General features: G+C 40.1%; 1 protein-coding gene across 4 annotated transcripts in view; it reads left to right on the top strand.

Moving 5' to 3' along the window:
• Positions 1-20,135, top strand: part of LOC136428424 (S phase cyclin A-associated protein in the endoplasmic reticulum-like) — an 85,084-nt gene that overhangs the window by 37,083 nt on the left and 27,866 nt on the right. For all 4 annotated transcript variants that reach the window (XM_066417907.1, XM_066417909.1, XM_066417908.1 and 1 more), the window contains 5 exons: positions 3,786-3,898; positions 7,615-7,738; positions 10,591-10,802; positions 17,545-17,697; positions 18,484-18,721. In XM_066417907.1, the coding sequence (XP_066274004.1) occupies positions 3,786-3,898; positions 7,615-7,738; positions 10,591-10,802; positions 17,545-17,697; positions 18,484-18,721 (840 nt within the window). The remainder of the gene's footprint in view (positions 1-3,785; positions 3,899-7,614; positions 7,739-10,590; positions 10,803-17,544; positions 17,698-18,483; positions 18,722-20,135) is intronic.

The raw sequence follows: 20,135 nt of genomic DNA, 5'->3' as shown, positions 1-20,135 counted from the left end.
GGGAACCTCCCCTCCCCACCATCCCCTGCTTGGTCGCTCCGTTCACTCGTATTGCAATTTTTTTCAAGAAAAATGCTGGCATCTATTTTTGCATGTACAATATATACCTTTTGTAGCTTTAGAAATTTTGACTTTTTTTAGTATCGAGACTCCCTAACTATTGGTTGTGCTTGTAGACTATGTGCATCTGACTCTACGTGGTTTGTGGCAACACATGTAGTGAAAACCATACCACTTACCACATCTCCCTCAAATAATTACTTTTAGATAGAAAAACATTTATTTATAGCATCTGTTTTGATACATTGTAAGTGTATTTCCATTATACATTTACTGTTGCAATAGTTTGCCATTTCATACTTGTATAGTGTGTCATAGTTAACATACATTGTATTTGTACTTTTCTGTACAATGAATAATTATCATTATAAAATGAAGTCACTTGAAAGACAGGCTTGTCCAGACCTGGCAGGATGGGAATTTGTAGGACAGTGAGGTTCTACAGATCAGGGTGGCTGTTTAATGTCATCAGAGGCATGTGGCAGGACTGCACTTGGCACAGTAACTGTATTGTTGGGTTGTGGACAAGTTAGGGGTAGAGAAAACCTAGTAATACATGCCTAGCACCACAGACTACCGCCATGCAAAAACTGGTCTTAAAATATACAGTATACAGTTACATCACAGGTCCAGTGAAATTTATATTGATAATTGTTAGTATTGTATCTAGTGAACTTTTTGAATTTCAAAGATACAGAAATGGCATTACGTTAACATTTTGAATATGTTACTAGCATTAATGCACAAACAGACACCTACAGATACATTTCCCCACACACCATCCTCAAATGGTACAACCTACATGTACATGGCTCAGTAGTTACTGCTCCCACAATTGAGTCTTTCTGAGCCAGGCTGGAGGCCTGCCCTCCCAAACCTGGGGCCTTCCCTCCCCCTGCTTTGCCCCTGATTGGGTTATTTGGGAGTATTTGTGATAAAGATGACGAACATTTCAGTAGTAATAGTACAGCCTGAGCGCAGGGTAAAATGTGCATAACTCAGCATGTTGGCAGCATCTTTCAAGTTCATCATTATCAACTCAGTTGTTAGCCTGAACAACCAGAATTTGTGCTAACTGGTTATTCTATCGTAAACACAGATTACATTGTGCATGTAGTCCCATGCAGTGCTTGTGAAATTTCAATACTCAGTACTGATATGTGAAGACTGTCTGTGAGGGTGTCCAGGTATACCAAACTACCTAAGTCGGGCAAATGACAGAAAAACTACTATCATGTAGGTGTAGGTTGTAGCAGGAAAAATGTTTAAAATTTTGCCAATATTTCACAAATCATTTACATGCAATTATATATCAAGGTTATTCTGTAAATGGAAGGCACCATGCTAAATATATATAAATATATTATATATATACAATGTATGGCCATGCAAATACTTGTTTGAAGTATCCAGATGGAAATGTTGTAGATGTTGTTAATGTAGTAGAAAGAGATAAAAGGCTTATACATGTATTTTTCCCAAATAGATTAGGAGAAATCCCACTGAACTACATAATTTCCTTACTTTTGGGTTGCCACACCTCAGGAAAAGCAATCTTCCTTTGCCTTTACTCGCCACAATTCTTTAACAACTCAGACATGTAGCTACGCTATCCCCTGTCATTTGCAAGCTTTTCTCCGACATTGAAATGCCATAAAAGCGGGAGAGATAACCATTGAGAAGATGCACACAAATCCCCCCCAGGAAAACCTAGCAAATGTACTACTGCAGCATTGGGACACCTTGTGGGCACAGGAAAGCATACAGATTTTCCCAGTAACTCAGAAAGATTGTGGCTTTCTGTTAAATGAGAATGATAATAATTTAGCCTTTACTTAGTTAAAAGGGAGCAAATTTCTGTTAAAAAAAGAAAGTCGTACGGACTGGATTGAACAAGATCGTCACATAGGTTATGATCAGGGATTTCCTGTATGGCCCGATAAAACTGTCCCAATATTCATATATTCATACCATTTTCAGGTGAATCAACTCATAAATCATGACACTTCTGACATCTCTAAATGTCTCTTTGCTACTGTCCTCAGAATGGGACTTGATTGAGAAATACCCAATACCCAACATGTACATTGTATGTACATGTAACAAAATTTAACTGTCTGATGTTTCCATTCTTGAACTTCTTTTAGCATCGTTGTGAAGAATAACAATCTTAATGATTCACGTTTTAATGATTAAGACTCTGAGGAAGAAATGACAAACCTTCAAATGATCTGATCACATTCCTGTTTTTTCTTTATATGGTTTGTAACCTTTTTGCTTCGAGTGCCACAGTTATTTTGTATGGTAAATGTGCTACAATGACTTTTGTCAGATGTTCGCTAACAAGCTTGGGACATACTAACTACATTTATGGGACTTATCTGATCATGTCGCCCCCTCCCACTGCCTAAAGTAAACAGCCCTGTCAAACTGTTTATTCAGGCCAGAACAAAGTAATTTGTTGGCCATGGGATTAGTGAAATGATACTGGACTGGAAGATCAACATGAAAGAGTAGAGTCTGAGGGGAAAGTCTGTGCCTCGGTACGCACGGTATCAGAGAGTAAAGCGAGTCAGATTCAGTGAGAATTCATTCTCCTAGTCCTACGCAGACTCAACTCCATGTCCTAGAACCCATGTCCTAGAAGAATGTAGGTACTCAGAGTTCAAACACAATCAGTAAATTCTTGGTAGCCCTTCAAAATTCTGCTGCCTTACTCAGGGCAATAATCATGTTAGGCAGATTCAAGTTTTCCTCCCAGCCCTCTGTTTTCCGCTTGTCCTTTTGCTAGATTTTTACTAACAAAGGTTTTAGAACTTACCGTAATTACACACAGACTTTAAATTAGTTTGTAATTGGTCCTGGTGAGGTACAGTGGATTATCATACACTCTGACCTTCCTGTAAGGGTCAAAACTTGACCAACTCTAACAAGTCCCAGGAAACTTGTTAGTACATGTGTTAGATCTAGTCACAGTCATGTAACAAACAGGCCAGGTGTACTGGGACTGTTGTATGCAGCAGACATGCTGTGTTCACCACCAACTGTTGCCCTCTTCAGATGTAATGTTTTATATGTTAATCCATCATCAAGAAAAGTACAAGTAGGCAAGAAATTCTATGAGCATCCTACATGTATAGACATTAGGTACAAATGTACATCGAGTACATGTTTGACCAACCTGCAGTATAAAATACAAGCCATTAACTTGATAAACAATAGCCATGATATTCCATAATTATTAAACAAGGAAGAGGCATGCACCAATTTTGAAGGCCCAAAATAGGTGTTACATGTAACTTTCATGAAAATTTTTTTAAAGATTTACTGACCGTGCGCTTAAATTTTGACAATATTGCAAACTGTCATGCTGATACACCACATGTTTTGAACTGTGACCTTTTTAGATCTGTATAATTATACTATTATCTTTTTGTACTACGATGTTTTAACATTGTTTATTGTATTGTAAGTGTTCTATACATATAAACTATCAGGTGTTGTTTTGAAATTGTAATTATACTTTCTGATGTATCTGATGTTGTAATGTGAATGTTTCACATAGTGTAGTCTTGACATTGCAATATTTTTACATATTTTTGTCTAAAATGGTAACTTGTATTTATAATACCTGGTCCAGTTTTGCCATCCCATCTATTTCAATTGGAAAATCCAAATAAACAAACAAGTAAACAAACGCTGTGGCATTTTCTGTGTGATTCCAGATTGCCTCAGACAAGCAGGTGTTCCGCAGCTGCGGAGGAATGACATCCCTGTCGCGACTGCTGTTCCTAACAGAGACGAACGGAGATGGCAAGCCACCTGTCATCCCTAGCAAGTAAGTGTATACTTTGAATGGCAATCATGTTGAATTAAAGTTTGAGCGCAACACAACATCCAGATTAATATGTAGAGCAAGTTTGGTGACACAGGTAGATTATGTCACTCAGTAGAGCTGCAGTCACATTTTCACATGACAGGTCCGTAGTTTACGGTATTGCACGGGCTTCGAAGTTGTATTGCACAGGCTTCCATGGAATGATTGAACGCGGTGTGGAAAATTTGAATACCGGATTCGGACGTTGTAACTGATCTTGTTAACGTTGGGTAACCTAAATTCGGGATTTTTCCGATAATGGTTGACTGAAATCAATCTAGCAGAACAATAAACCATCCTTTTTTTCTATTATTCTGTCAGTATCATGTACTATCTTTGCACTAATCATATATATGGTAGATTTTGTCTCTAGTCGTGCTGACACCATAATATTTCAACTTGAAACTACCGTCCGCCGCACGCACAATTACGGTGCTGTCGGACAGGGGGGCACATTAATTCGGGAGAGAAGATTCGTCTTGAATATCTTACCGCTAATCACATTTTATACAGCAGCTATTCGTTCCATCCTTGGCTTGAGGAGAGTGCTATGGATATAGACGTGTCCAAGTAAAAAAAATACACGAAAAAACGGCCGTACCGCACACATCAGGCCTACGGGAACAACCCGTGTGTTGAGTCAGTAGCTATAGAACGTCAAAGTCGACATCCACCGTCATGGCAATGTGTACATTATTCATGAAAAGTTAGCCGGATGCCGTAGCATTGATAATACTACTATGTCCATGTATTCCTTGTTGTGTTAGGAGCAAACTTTGAGGAAAATATCGTCCTCAGTCCACAATCACACGCAACATTTAGACAAAAAAGTGTTCCTCACAAACCTTTGTCGTCTGCTTGACAACAGGATTCTGGGTAATGATATGGCGGCGGGAAAATACACGTGCCGTAGGTTGTAGCAACAAAGAGGGGTTTTGATGATTGATCACACTTAGAGTCCAATTGCAGGTCAGCAATTTTAAGAAAATAAGTTGTCTTGTAAATAATTGTGTTTAGCAGGCAGGAGATGTGACATTTGTCTTATAAACCAGCGAACAACCGTGGAGTGTGAGTCTCCCACGAAGCCCCCAGACTGTTCCAATAAGGGACGGAGAGTTTTTGTCCTCGTCGCCTTCTAATACATGCTTATCGAAGTTTTCAGACAGTGTTCTGAATACGTTAGTCTGTCAAGTTTGCATCTCTAGCGGTATTACTGATGTTGCATCTAGCACATATCCCTAAATACCCCGTTTTCGAAAAATCCCGAATTAAAGTACCCCGCGAATTTATGTTACCCAACGTTACAATTTATTCTTCGAGGACACCAATTTTTCTAAACTTCTGGTGTATTTCGCATTGAAATGTGAGTTTTCCACGGGTCGGGCTGGTACCTCGGGTGATAGGGAATACACGGTGTGTACTGTACAATGTATCTCCACCATCCCTTGATGTGACTTTGTCAATCAACCAGCCTGGTTAAACAAACATAATCTGTTCCCACCCCAGTTATCCATCCCTGGTCTAGCCCAAACACACCATCCTCCCAGTCTTTGTCCTCAGCCTTAGTTTTGTCTAGAGTTTCACCTGGTAATCCCGCTGGCGTCTCAGGCCTTGCCCATTGTTTTTTTTTTCCTGTCTTCTGTTGCCACTAGATTAAGAGAGTTCAGGCTCTATTTTCACAGATTATATAACGTTACTGGAAAATTTGTGGATTTCTGTCTCTCTATATCGCTGCTTAAAAAGATAAAGTTGCATCATTTCCTTAGGGTTGGAGAAATGAATTAGGTAACAGATTTTGAGTGTGCATGCCCTGTAGTACATCCTCGTATTCTATGTTCAAGTAACATATTCACCTCTGATGACAGTAACATGTATCAGACTATATAGGTCCTGTTGGTATCACCTATCAGTGGTTTTTGGCAAGGCCTTAGGGGTGGAGCACTGAACTGTAGTGTCATGATTTGGTTTTGTATCCATCATATCTTACTAGCACTGCAGTACGTACGAAAGACATGGCAGTTTTTCCCTAACTGTAAAACCCTTGACCAACTAATGGCTGTCAGAATTAAATGTTTTAATGTACATAATACAACATTGTACATTTTTAAGTTGCATCATTTACATAGGGTAGGAGAGAGGAATTAGGTACGATTTAACAGATTTTGAGGATGCATGGTTTTTAGCACATCCTCACGTGCTATTTCAAAGTAAGATATTCGCCTCTGATGGCAGTCACATGTATCAGACTATATAGGTCCTGTTGGTATCACCTATCAATGGTTTTTGGCAAGGCCTTAGGGGTGGAGTATTTAACTGTACATGATTTGGTTTCAGATCTGTGATATCTTTCCATTGCTGCAGACATAGCAGGGTTTTTTTACCAACTGTAAAACCCTTGACTGACTACTGTAAGTCTACTTAGATCCGCGGTATAATTAGATCCGCGGAATCCGCGGCAACCTCTGCGCCGCGAATCAATTTCCCCGCGGATATGTTTATCGTACTTTTGCCCCCCTCCCCACATTTACGAGTGAGCTCGACTTCAGGGAAAAGCGACACATAAACAATGCACGCGATTGTGTAAAACATGACAAACTTTTACACAGTATATACGTGTAAACAAGTGATATTACATATGATTCGCAGAAGTTTGGCCGAGCGGCGTCGCTACTCCCAACCGCTACACATATAGAGTAGTAATTTACCGAGAAATCAGAAAATAATTATCGAGATACACGCCACAATTTGGGCTTTGCATTGTTGTTACGGGCTTGGGGACGCCGTCTACCGTTGTACAATCACACTCTTTTGTTTCTTGCTATTGTTATGCTTGCAAACAATCGATATCTGTGCCTCTGACATACGTTGATCTCATTAGAAACCTGTTTTTCAAGAAAGCGATCAAAAATACGTAAAGAAAAACAAGATTTTCACCCGAGCATTTGAGTCCCTACGCTGTGATTTGCCACCATTTGCCGCCATTTGTGGTCGTATTCGGTGGAGAATCTATTCCTTTAATTTTTTCCCGTGAAAATTCTGCTTACGTAGCGTAGATGACTCGTATTTTACGCCGTGATTTTACTTCAAAATACGGCGCGCTAGCGGCAGGGCCGGGCTGGGCCGCCATCTTTGTATACTCATGTTTACCGCTGTTCTAAGTGCTGATTGGTTCGAGTCAGAAAAACTGTGCTCTGATTGGTTGACTGCAAGATTTCACGTGATCACAAGGCGGGAAGTCCCCGTCACAGTTTCGGCGTAGACCGCATTTTGTGACGATTTTGAAGCAGTTTTGTAGCGACCTTCGTAACATTTTTTATTTTTAAAAATTGAACAAGCATTTTCTGATAGCAGTATTCAGTTGCTGTTTTTTCTACTCATCACCCAGCGCGAATTTAGAACCACCGCGGATTTTCCATTTGCCCGAAACCGCGGATTTTAGGCCCCGCGGATCTAAGTAGACTTACAGTATTACCTGACAGAATCATATGTTCTATTGTTCATTTTTCAGAAGTAAAACCCTTTTTGATGATTGTTATCATGATATTTCATGACTTTTTTGTCAGTTTACTGCACTCTAGTCTACCAGATAACAATGGCAAAAAGGTTATTGTTATTTTTTTATGTTGGTTTATCTATATGTACAAGGAAGCCATCACCAAAGAGTATTTTTACTGCAGGTCCTTAAATCTGGTGGCGTCTGTTTACGGACTGGCGTGCGGCGGGCTGGAGGAAAACTGCGTGTACGTGCTTCTGAGTAACAAGATTGCATCAGTGGTTGATGCCCTATCACATCAACTCATGGTAGGTGTCATCTCTTAGCTTGTATCTGTAGGCAAACATCTCTTACTTCAGAGGAACTCATCATTACAGGCATATGATTGCTGATTTATTTTGTAAGGAAACAAAAAGTAACATTTATCTTTCAGTCTTTGAATTTGGATGCATTGTACCATGTCATGTTTCTGGGTTTTCCTACATTAATTCATAATTGCTTCCTTTTGATACTCTCAGTTTTGTTTGCATTATACAAATGTATGTCAATAAAAATCACACTTATCTATTTTGTGTGTTTGTCCTGATAATGTTTATCCGATACCGCATGCCAGTAAAACTTTTTGGGTCACTATCATGTTGACAAACTGTGGGCAACAATGCAGCAAGAACCGTCTGAGTGTACACAATACACAAGTCTACCTCGCCATCTCTCAAACAAAGCAACAAGGCCTAACACGCATGAGAAACATCCCGCTATTGGCTGTGAATGCAGGCTGCTACGTATGTTTGGATAAGCACTTGTTCCTTCCACCCACGGGGATCTGAACCTCAATGCAAACAAAAATCACAATTTCATACCTGAAAAGATTTCTATGAGGCTCCAAGCAGGAGCAAAAGGTCGCAAATGGCATGTCATTGTTCTGTACAAAGGTGAGGTCTCAGATGACATAATTAGCCCAGGCTCTGTCAGGACGTGATGAATTAAAGTTGTGTCAAGTAATTCCTTCCCGCCAAACATGTTTCCCCTTTCGTCCCTTTGGTGCTGGTGATGTGGGTCAAAGGCCATGCCAGAGTTATGTTGCATGACCGCCAGACATTGTGCAGTAATTAGTAGTGGTCAAGTTACTGTAAACACAAGTGTGGCAGGAGGGAAAGTCATTGAACGTGTTTCCTCCCCCCATGGAGACAGCAAAGGGGAAAGTTGATGTGATAACTCATTGACTTAACTGCACTGAACATTGACTGACTTGAATAAGTCAATGAGCTTACACAGTGTCAATGAAATGCTGTATACCTGTATCTTTAGAAGTTGTCAAAGTTATTCTTTTAGGGTCAAATCATATATGTAGAAAGTAGTGATTTGTTTGTTTGTGGAATAAAAAGAGATTTCCGCCACTGCAAATAAGTGTAAGTGGCCATGCAGTTCAGGGTTTAAAGACTAACTGGTTTTGAAAAATGGTTTCTCCATTTCACAAAGACTTACATGTGTATTAGTACTTATTTTCACCTGAGTCGAGTGAGAACATTGGTGTAAAGTGCCTTTCCAAGGGTACAACATTGAGACCTGCTGGGGATTTGAACCCAGGAGCTTTAGATTCAACAACCTCTTTACATGTGAACTTTATCTCAAGTTACCACTCTCTCTATATCACATTTATACACAATTGCTCGGCTAGTTTCAGATTCCCACTATGGCAAAATCCAGGAACCTTCATTTGAGATTGAAGAATGGTTCATGATTATAGATTCTCTATTATATCTCTGAGTGGTAACTTAAATTTCAACATGTGTCAGTATCCCTGTCTTACACTACCTTAACTTTCAACATTGTGACAAACACTCTCTTTGTGCCCCTATCCTGACTCAGTTGAACATCGCCTGACCTTGAATTAGACACAAACAAATGTTTACGATTTCGAGGTTAAGAGAGCCCAGGTCCTCTCTTGTGTGTGTAAATATTTACATCTGACCAGGGCATCCTTGATGGCAACAGCTCGCAGTTGACAACGACATTGTTAAGATAAACCAAGAGAATAGTCCACCGATTTGATACTGTTAAAATTCTAACACTTACCTACAGTGAATCTTGCTCCCTCTTCATATTTCAGTCACATTGTCTGCTGTGATGCAAAGCCCTTCTGGTATCTACTGATACTTTCCTGTCAAGCCCAGTTTTCTTGACACCCCACGCTTTTTCTTTCCAGTGAGTGATTGCCCTTTTCCACAAGAAGGTGGTATAACATCCTAAAGCTCTCAGGTTAGCTTAAGTGTCCTGGGATTTCACTCTTTCATCCATGAAGAGAAATATGTCAGTCAGCTCTACATTCCTCCCCATTTGCTTTTAGCTAAAACTTGTGCTACCCATTAAGCTAAAAGCATGCTGTAGTACTCTTGGTATTTGAATGTTGATACTGTGCACTTAAAATGCATTATTTCTGTTTGAAGTTTCTTCTCCTTGCATCACTTAGGGGCACGTTGCCTAATGGACAGGAAGAGAGGGTATTGGTATGTCTGTTGAAAGGCTTTTACTCAAACTTAAACATTATCCCCGTGCATTTCTACCTACTTCCATAATGTGTATATCTTGGGAGGCTTCTGGCCACCAGGCCAGTTTGTGGTCAGGGCAGCCCAGGTACAAGCTGTGTGTGCTGTTCAGGAGCAGGGGCATGGACCGGGTGGCAGCACTGTGCTGTACAAGTCAGCACGATCCTAATGTGTGCTCATCCTATCATGATCCCAACATGGGACAAGCACCGTGGCAGGGCAGGTGGTGCATTCATGCACCGTAATACAACATGGACGAAGAAGTGAAAACCACTCCAGGTGTGACCAGCCAACCAACCAGGACGTACTATCTACGGGATGTTACCTGATGAGAGTGTTCCTCATGGCTATCCTGTCCCGGATGTATCTCTGCCTCTTCAAGTCTCCACTCACGAGGCATGATTATACGGTCACATAAAGCTAATGATGGGAAGTGTCTCCTACAGTGTTGGTGAGTGGCTGAAGTGATAACTCACTCTACCTGGAGATCATGGCTTCCACACAGCCAACTTTCCGCAGGAGATGTCTTGGTAAGGAGTTCTATACTTAAGTCTACCCCAAGAAAGTTAGATGGATCTATGAAATATTGATATACGAATGCACCATGATTCCAGACCCTGCTGCCCGAAGTGTCCAGCCCGCTGACCACTAGTGGAGGACTGCGTGTCCAGCTGCCCAGCGACCCGGTGGCCACCAGCCTGATGCAGACCTTGTCCACCATACTGGACTGTCTGGCCGGCCATTACACCAGCAGGCAGGCCAACAAGACTGCCACCTCCGGGACCGACCTGGACAGTCTGATTGGCCGAGGATATGACCTTGTTAGGTGAGCTGCTTAACTACACTTATTCTGCTGCCTTGTTTTCCTATCAACTTAAAGATATGTCTTGATTTGTTGATAGAATTCATCAATGTCATTTTTCCCCCTTGATTAGATGCATCAGTAACTGTCAGAATCCTTAAGTTTGACATGTATTTTCGCACAGTGCTGCAAATGTAATTAAGACTGCATCTTTAAAGACAATTAGTATAATAGCTACCTAACAGTGTTGAATGTCGGTCAGGCTGACGTCGGAATCCTGGAGAAAATCAAACTTTGAGGAAAGTGGAAATTTTAGCAAAAGAAACCAGAGCAACTGAGCCTGGGAACATGCATTCATCATCTTTTTTTATGGAACTGAAAACGTCAAAAGATTAGGCTTGAGTCTAAAACTTTATCTTTGGTTTATATTTACCTGGTACTACATTTTGTACTTTATATCAATAATGCAGGCCCTAAACTTTGGTTTAAGAGATTGAAGAAAGACGTCTTTGCTACTCACATGTGGCTCATCTCAAATGCAATTATCATGAATCTCAAATGATAGTTCATCTATTCAGTACTCTATACTCTTGTATTGTAAGTTAAACCAATGTTAGTCCGTACCATTTCCCATGGAGGGTCAGTTATGTAGTGAAAAAACAGGTTTAACATAAATACTATGCTAATAAGAGGGGGCATGCATGCCTTTTTTTGTTAAGTCGTTATCAGCTGTTTTGATTCCATGCACTTTGCGTCTGGACCGGACTAACTCAACCTAAAACATAACCGGTGCTTATTGAATTTAGCTTAATATATGCTAGGGATGTTTGGGTAATGAGTAGAAAGAACTTTAAGTAATCTGTAACCACTAACTGAAAATCAAAGTTCTACAACCGTGTCAAAAGTAGACAATCTTTACTGTGTTTCAAAGTTCCAATGTCCTTAAACAGGAAATACATAAAATACATTGTACATCATCTGTTTGAATGGGAGGGATCTGTACTGTTGAAAATATGAAATGAATATGAAAATTCAGTTTGACGGTGCCATGAATATTTTTTATGCATTTCGGAAATATATCAGAAAACATACATATGCAAATATATGACATCACCCTTTGGTGGCACCTAATTTCATGTAGATTCATTTTCTGGCCAAGTGTTTAGAACCATGAACCAACCTTTTATGTAGCAAACACACCAACAACACACTATTGCACTGATTAAAAATGGAGTGTTTTAGAGATCATGTTTTTCGAAAGAAATATATTGTACTTTATACTTTACCCTAGCATTAACTGTCTCTAATGTTCAACCTTGGCTACAGTACTATAAGCACATATCTTTTTTTGAGATACTTTGTGGGAGACTATATGCTGTGTGGAGTAATATCAACTTTAAACCTCATGATATTTCATTGAAGCTCATCTGTGTTGGTAGTAATCATAATATTATATTTTGTTATCCATTCCTATCTAGAAACCTTTGCCAGAAACATCTGCATACAAATGTCTAAGATAAAGATAACTGGTATCATGTAACCTGAGGTACAAATACAAAAATTGTAGAGTGAAGTACGTTTGCAGCTTGTGTCAGTATTTGCTCACCTCACGTTGCAAGACATGCTTACTGATTTCTCTCCCCCGTGTTGCTAGCCTGCCATATGTGATCCAAATGGCTTTGAAAGAAAAATGGGTTCTAAATGGCCTGGCAGGCCAACTTATGTGCGCAGACATATTCCATCTGAAAGGTGCTTTTAGCCGTGTCCTCGTGACTGAAATAAAAATGGACTCGGATGCGCACAGATATAGAGGATGAGATGGGGGGCTTAGCCAGGCTATCTGCAGAGTAAAAGGTTTTTCATTGGACGGCAAGGACACCAGCGCGGAAGAACCGCAGGGATGAAGTCATACATACGGAATGAACAGGTGTATACGACCGAAGGGTCTTAGCAGTCTGCGGAGAAAGTTTGAAAATTTCTCTTAGTTTGAGACGGATTCGAGTCACTGTAGCGAGATGGGCAGGCTAATATGAGCAGGAGATGTTCCGCTGATGTAGCGTGTACCCACGCAGTGGAAGTAAGCTAACATGCCAGGTATGCTCGGGCTGAGTGCAGATTGGACTGGATGTACTAAAAGCTTGAGTGCGTGCAGGGATAACCTGCGGCCCCGCCACGTGGCTCGCCATACGAACAGCTTAAGCGCACCCCCCACTTGGAAGGCAATTCACACAACTTTTCTAAAGCCCGAACCGCGACCACTTACCAACGTGGTCAGTCAGTGAGTGGCTGTCAATATAATATTTGAACAGTAACCGTTACTGGTAAGACTATTTGGACAGCTTGTCAGGATGTGTATCGTAAACCCACAATCATCGTGTTTATATTAACATGCTCTAGTTTCATAAAGAAAACAAGATTATCCTAGCTTAAGGATTCTATGAAAAAACGTTTGGTAGGTTGGATTTGGATAGACAAGCCCTGCAAGTAAGGTAGCACACAGAGCACACTGGTACTGTCCTTGGTGCTAGAACAACAACTCAGCTCGAAACTCCAGTGCATCTAGTGCATCCAGACAGATTTAGAGCTACATGAGGTTGATGCACAACGTTGGAAAAAGCGCTCATCAGGAGCAACTTAGCAACTGGAATAGTGCCTACAGGACACACAAGTAGCTTTTAGTGGTGCCCTTTGGAGCAGCCAGGTAATGGCCTGTGGTAAGAGGTCTTATACAGACATCCATTAGCTGCGTGCGTCAGTGCTTCTACTGGCTACTTTGGCAAAAGTAATACAGCACTGTGTTTCCAGCTCCCCGTTCTCGGTATAGTATGCCATTCTCGTTTACACACCAAAAATATTGGTACAGGTTTTTCTCCAAGGAAAGGTTGGTTTTAGTTTTTTTTTGGGGGGGGGAGGGGGGGAAGAGAAAGAATTGGGTTTCGTCAAATTTCACATTCTCTTGTAGAAAGTTAACTTTTGACTTGAAGGAAGAAACGAAGCATGCCTTTGATTTCGCGTTTCCTTGGTGCAATTAAACATTTGACGAATGGAGTTTGACCTTTTCTTTTCACATCTCTGATACATTTGTACATGGATAGACCGCAATGTTGTTTGTAGCTGTTGTTTAGGATTGGACAATGAGACAAGTCACTGCCTTATAGAACATGCACAATTCTGTTGTTATCAGAACCATTTAATGATGATTATTAAACTCATACATGTACTAGATTCTGACTGTTTTTCAGTCCTTTATAATGGTCAATTGCAATTGTTTTACACTGACTTTGAAATATATTCCAGTATGTTTCCATAACTTATCACTCATAGCTTGGATGCATGAAGTGCATTCTCTTCTTCCTGTTGGGAAAGCCAAAAGAAATCAGCATGGCCGGAACATGTGACTAGCGTTCCCCCGGCCCACCAGCTGACAGATATGGGTTTGAATTGTGCCATGGGCTATCAGCAGCTATTTGTAACCCATAAACTAATGCATCTGTGGCACATTCCATCTAATGGACATGCTTTGTGTCAGGGTGTCAGCTCGGAAAATTCCTGGTGGTAGCAGCCTAAACAAACCGTCAGCCAAGACCTACCGCTGCAGTTTGAGAGTTGTAGGAAGTTTGGTTAATGCCTTGATAAGGAACCAGGGAACTTGGTCTGGACTTTGTCACAGTCAACTACAAATAAGTCAGCTCACTTCTAAACCACACAAAGGTCTCTCCTCACTGAGTGTAGCGACTAATCTGATATGGAAGTTTTTACTTCACTTTCTAGAAAGTATAAAAACAAAAGAATTTTCAGCAAGTAAGTGATAAGAAGTACTATTAGAGATACTTAAATGGAGACTGAACAAGGAAGATTACTTCAAGGCATTTTCAAGAAAATTCAAGATCAAACTGATTTTGATATAATTGTGAAGGAAAGAAAGTTCTTTCTGTGAGAATATAGGCACAAAGGGTCTCCTACCAGTTCCTTTTTTTCTCTTCTCATTTTTTCCTTAAATATTCTCACTGTAAGAAAGATTTTCTGCCCATTCCTTGAAAGAAATTGAAAGCCTGCATTGTATTTGGCAGTGTACAAATCTACAATAACCTGCCTATTTTCTATGCTGTCTCCTGAGTTGTTCTCCTAACATGTACCTCAAGGATGTAACATAATATCATGATGATATCATGATATGAGATAGCATAAGAATAAAAGTAAACAGTGGTTTGTTGCTCAAATGTGTACAACCATACATGTATCAGTGCGCACTCAAGTACTGCAAAAACCTTTGAAGATCTGACATTCCAATGTTAAGCGAGCATAAACAATCTGTAAGATTGACACAAATTTGTGTCAATTATCCAAGAACAGGAATAACACTACCAGGGTGTCCTGTTTCAATGTTTTTTAAAAAATCAGTCGTTAAAGCACAATGATTTCACACAGTGGGTGTGGTTTCACTGAGATGATGGTAGAATCTAGTCCTGGAAAAATATTGTTTCAACAATACCATTTTACTGTTTTTGTTCCTTACCATCATAGTTCACTGTCACTTTTGACATTTTTGCCGTGTTTTTTAAGTTCAAGTCTTTGTGACAACGTGACCTCATCACGCTGCAAACATACATGTTTACGTTCTGCTTACCATTGTGTTTATTACCATTATTTCAGCCACAAACTCAAAGATACAGCAAACTCCTAATTTTCACCGTGCAGTAAGATTTAAATGCTGCAAACCTAAATGAAGTTACAGTACGTCAATCCCTTCTACCTGTATCGGTACATCTCCACCCTGAACAGCAGAAGTTTATCTAAACTGTACTCCAAAGCATTGCCTTTGAACCTCACCAATATATCAAGCTCCCCAAATCCCTTATTGTTGGTTGCGGCCCGGGTTGCCCCAACAAGGCCTGTGTTGTGTAAATTACTTGGCGTGCTGCGTGTGTGTTTGGTCCCGCTCCAAACTATTCCAAGTATCCTATATACAAAACCAACACAAATTATGTCGATGTGTACGACTTCTAAAGGTCTCGTCTCGACTTTGTTTCCACCTGACCCCGGAACCTCATTTCCCCTACAAAGTCAAAACACAGAAATATTGTGGAAGGGGTGACCCCGGGGGTATGTGCAGACCTGGCCGCTCTGATCAACTGTTTGTGTTGACACCACCTTGTGACAGTGTTAGGGCATGTTTACCTACCAGCTTCTTCTAATAAATTGTACACGTTACCACTAACATCTCGCAGCTATACCTGTGCTGTACATGTAGGCTTGTCATCGTTACAAAACTTAAAAGTCTATCTCTGTATAATGTATGATTTCACGTACATTGTTGTACACACGAATGGATGTAACGTGTACGTCTATGTCTCTATCTTTGAGCTGTACCTGGTATACCAACACCTGCGATTTCCAAACCTGAAGTACCATGACCCCAGACAGAAATAAACAGACGAGAAAGCTGATATTTTGGTATGTTTGGGCTGCAATTGTGCCGTCTAGCTGCATAGACTGAACCATAATAGCAACACTTTTTGAATGTCAAGGTTTTATCTGATCTGTAATCTAACCTTTGGGTTGTTTTCCCCCTTTATCTATGACAAAGTTTGGGATCAGATGCTATCGCTTCTCAGAGACTGCTTTTTTACGGCTTGTTTTGCTAGTAAATTATTCTTTTCACCCATAGATTTACCTTACACACCAGCAGAACGAAAAATAACAAATTTTCTTCTTTCACTGTTGAAGATATTACTCAACTAAAAATGATATGAAAAGATAGATCAAGTGTGTTTGTTACGTTTCGCAATAATCTCTGATTACTTGGTATCATATACACACACACTGGAATAGGGCTCTGTATTGTTTCAAGTCTGATACCTTGTTTTTTTCTATGTCTGTCAGAGAAAACTAGGTGTTAGAATCAGGGCATTAACTGTATAGCAATGAACTTTGGGGGAAGGGCTAGGAATCTGTATTGTTCAATCGTTATACATGTACATGTACATGTAACTGCCCTTCCGTGTAACAGATAGAAAAATGAAACCTGAAAAAAGTCTTTAAAATCAATCTCTGATATGTACAACTGCCCAAATTCGTTGAGTCAAGAAAACCCAAATAAAATCATAGGTCAGGAAGAAAGCACAAATGTGTAAGTTTCAACCGTTGAAAGTCTCCATTGATACCTGTAGGGGCATCGTTTCAGCACCGAGGACAGCAACCATAATATTATATCAAAGACAGGAGAAGATGCTATCATTGATAACTGTTAGGATCATCGTAACTTCTGCTGGATTACTGATACATTCTGTAAAAGGCAGGAAAAGAATTTTTTTAGAGTAGCAGAAGACACTGTACCCTTCATTGTTTACATAGGTGACATATTTGTCACATGCACAGTTTATGTCTGTGTGTATCAGATGTTTAAAGCACTCAGACAAAAACAATGGTTGGAGGGGGTAATATTTACATAACATCTCAATTGTCTTGTGCTTTTTACAATGCCAATGAGTCATAAATATCTCCCTGGAAAGATGATTATGGCGAGGTGCAAATTTGTGCACATTTTCTACGACTTAGCAAGTCATTATTTTCTACTAGTCCTGACAATCTTTTTATTTCTTTATTCACTAAGGCAACGGGATCATAGTGGTTAAAAAAATTCAATGCGACACATCTGTTCAAAGATCAGTGTCCAGTACCAACAGCAGATGACCTTAGAAAAATCAGTATCTGCAAAAAGGTTACTACATATGTTACTAATCCTTGTGCATATCTCGTTTCACAGCTATGTTGTGAGTGTGGGCATAGTGGACAAGCTGTCCCAGTACTTTAAGAGTGTGCGAGGGCCAATCGACCAGGATCTGAAGGCTGCTGAGTTCCTTGGGAGTGGGATGGGCCTGCTAGCCTCCATGAACAAATTTGTATCTTCTCTTGGAAAGTAAGTTCATCTGTTACCTTCTTTACAATTTTTAGTATCAAAAGTGAAGGGTTGAAATGTCAGTGTCCTAGCATGAAAGTTCATCTGAGTTGGCAAATTACATTATGGAGAATCTAAACTGTTTGCCAACTCAAAAAAGAGGACTGAGAAATTCAGTCAAAACTGAACAGTTTATATTCTCCATTATGTCATTCATTGCCAATTCTAGCACATCACTACACTTTTTGAGTGCTAAAGGTGAATTTGCCATGTGGCAATATATTACATCAGAAGTTGACTATGTCTGGAGTTTACCATTGTTTATGACAGTAAAAAGTTAAATCTTTTTGCACGTTGTGGTCTTATTTGCATAACTTGTGGGTGACTTTAAGTTGGAAGCTGATACAAAGTTTTTATTTCTAGTGGGACACTGGATGATCCTAGAATTGCAAATTGCTTTACATTTGCATGCATGAAAGGCTGATTCTGCTTTATGCACTTCATTGACAACCAGGACTGTCTCCAGCTTTACATTTTTTTTCCATCCCACTCATTGTTTGAGATCCAATGTTTTAATTTTCGTTGTTAAATCTGTCATTTTAAGCCTACAAACATGCGTTTTCATCAATTTTATGTCATGAAGTTCTAATTTTTGGGATGGACAGAGTGACTTTTTTTTTTGTCCCGACTAGAAAATTTCCATCCTGGGATGGAGACAGCCCTGTTGACAACTCTATTTGCAGTGTTCTGTTACAAATTGTCTCTTTCCTCTATAAGTTTTTTATACAATGTGACTTTATTCTGTAGATCAAACGGTGACAAAGGTCCAAAGAAAGACGACACGACTCAGCTGATCCACACCTACCAGGTGACAGAGTTGGTGGGGATCGTGTCCCTGCTGTATGGCATGCTGCTCCACAGCGGCGCCCCAGAGAGGGGCCCCTCCCCCCCTCCCGAGGCCTTCCCCCCTCACACCCTCCACGTGGCCACCATGGGGATCAGGATGCTCAACAACATGGCTGGACTGGACCTGAACATGTTACAGGTAAGCATTGATATACCAGCGGTATCTAAGCCAATCCATCTATCAAGGTGGAACTGACTACGGTCAAACCTGTACAAGTGACCACCTTTACATAGGGACCACCTGGTCAATGTGACCACTGTTTGGAAGTCCCTTATTAGATAATTTTGCCCATTGACACAAGCAGTAAGAATCCTGTCTATAGTGTCCCACCTGTCCCCTAAGTGGTCTTCTTGGGCAGGTTTGACCAAAATGACCCCACTGCTTGCCATATGGAGCCAAAGGTTGGGGGTTTGAATCCTGTTTCTCTGACTGGTACATTACTGAAAGGGGAGTACAGTCCTTTTGATGGGAATGTTAAGGCAAAGGTCCCATGTTTGAGGAGAGACACAGGTTGAGCATGTTTAAGATCCCACCAGACTTATCGACAATAGTAGGGGTCCACCCTAGTGTGGACTGGCCAAATTATGTGTAGATTCAGTTTTGAACACATGTTGACTTGGGAAAGGGCAAGAAACCTCTATAGCTTCAAAATCTGGCTACAGTAAGGAACCAAGTTGCCCAACATGTGATGTTCCATTAGTATTGGTTCCTCAAACATGTGTGTCTTTCTTGTCATCCTATGTACAGATTTTGGACACAAAAAAAACTGAAAAAGTAAGTGTTCACTAACATTATCAGCTATGTATCACAATGGATGCAAGAAATAATTTTTCTTTATTTCCAAAGGATTGAAATATGAATAGACCTGTTATATATTTCATAACTATAAATTTGTCCGGATCTGCAGCTTGTGCTCTTCTGTACAAATCTGGTGTGTTATGCACTGAAGCACTTCACCGGGTATACAGATAAACAAACAAACAAACTACTCATTTGAGAGATGGGGGAAAACAATCTAGAAATGAATCTACAAAATATACCAACTATATTATGTAATGATATCACAGGTTTATGTTACAAAATAGAAAGTCCTTAGCTGTATATCATTGCTGAATGCTTTTCAGCAAAACTTGCTTCTCTCAATTCCAAGACATAAATCATCTAATAACATTACCATTCTCACAGAAGTATAATAATTGAGTCCTTGCATTTTTGCATCAGGCATATGCTTCAGGGAGAACAGTTATTGATTACTACTATATCATATATATCTTGCCTGCTTCTCAGACGTTTATGAGACACAAGAGTCTGCCGGGGATACTTTTCTTCCTTCAAGCAATCTTCTAGTTGATAGTTGCTAGCTGCTAACATTTAACCATAGGTTTCAGCATGTGATAAATCAAATTTAAGCGTTAAGAGCTATTTCAACCCTCTGGAGTTGTAATGTGCCAGTACCTCTGTATACACAGGTGGAGTATATGAATACTACTCAATACACAGGCTTGGCAGGCATTGTACATGCTGTGTTGTGTTGTGTACTGTGAGTCTGTGA

This window comes from Branchiostoma lanceolatum, chromosome 2 (assembly GCF_035083965.1).
Source record: "Branchiostoma lanceolatum isolate klBraLanc5 chromosome 2, klBraLanc5.hap2, whole genome shotgun sequence".
Taxonomy (NCBI): domain Eukaryota; kingdom Metazoa; phylum Chordata; class Leptocardii; order Amphioxiformes; family Branchiostomatidae; genus Branchiostoma; species Branchiostoma lanceolatum.
The sequence above is the reverse complement of the archived record's forward strand: the minus strand, read 5'-3'. Positions and strand labels throughout refer to the sequence as shown.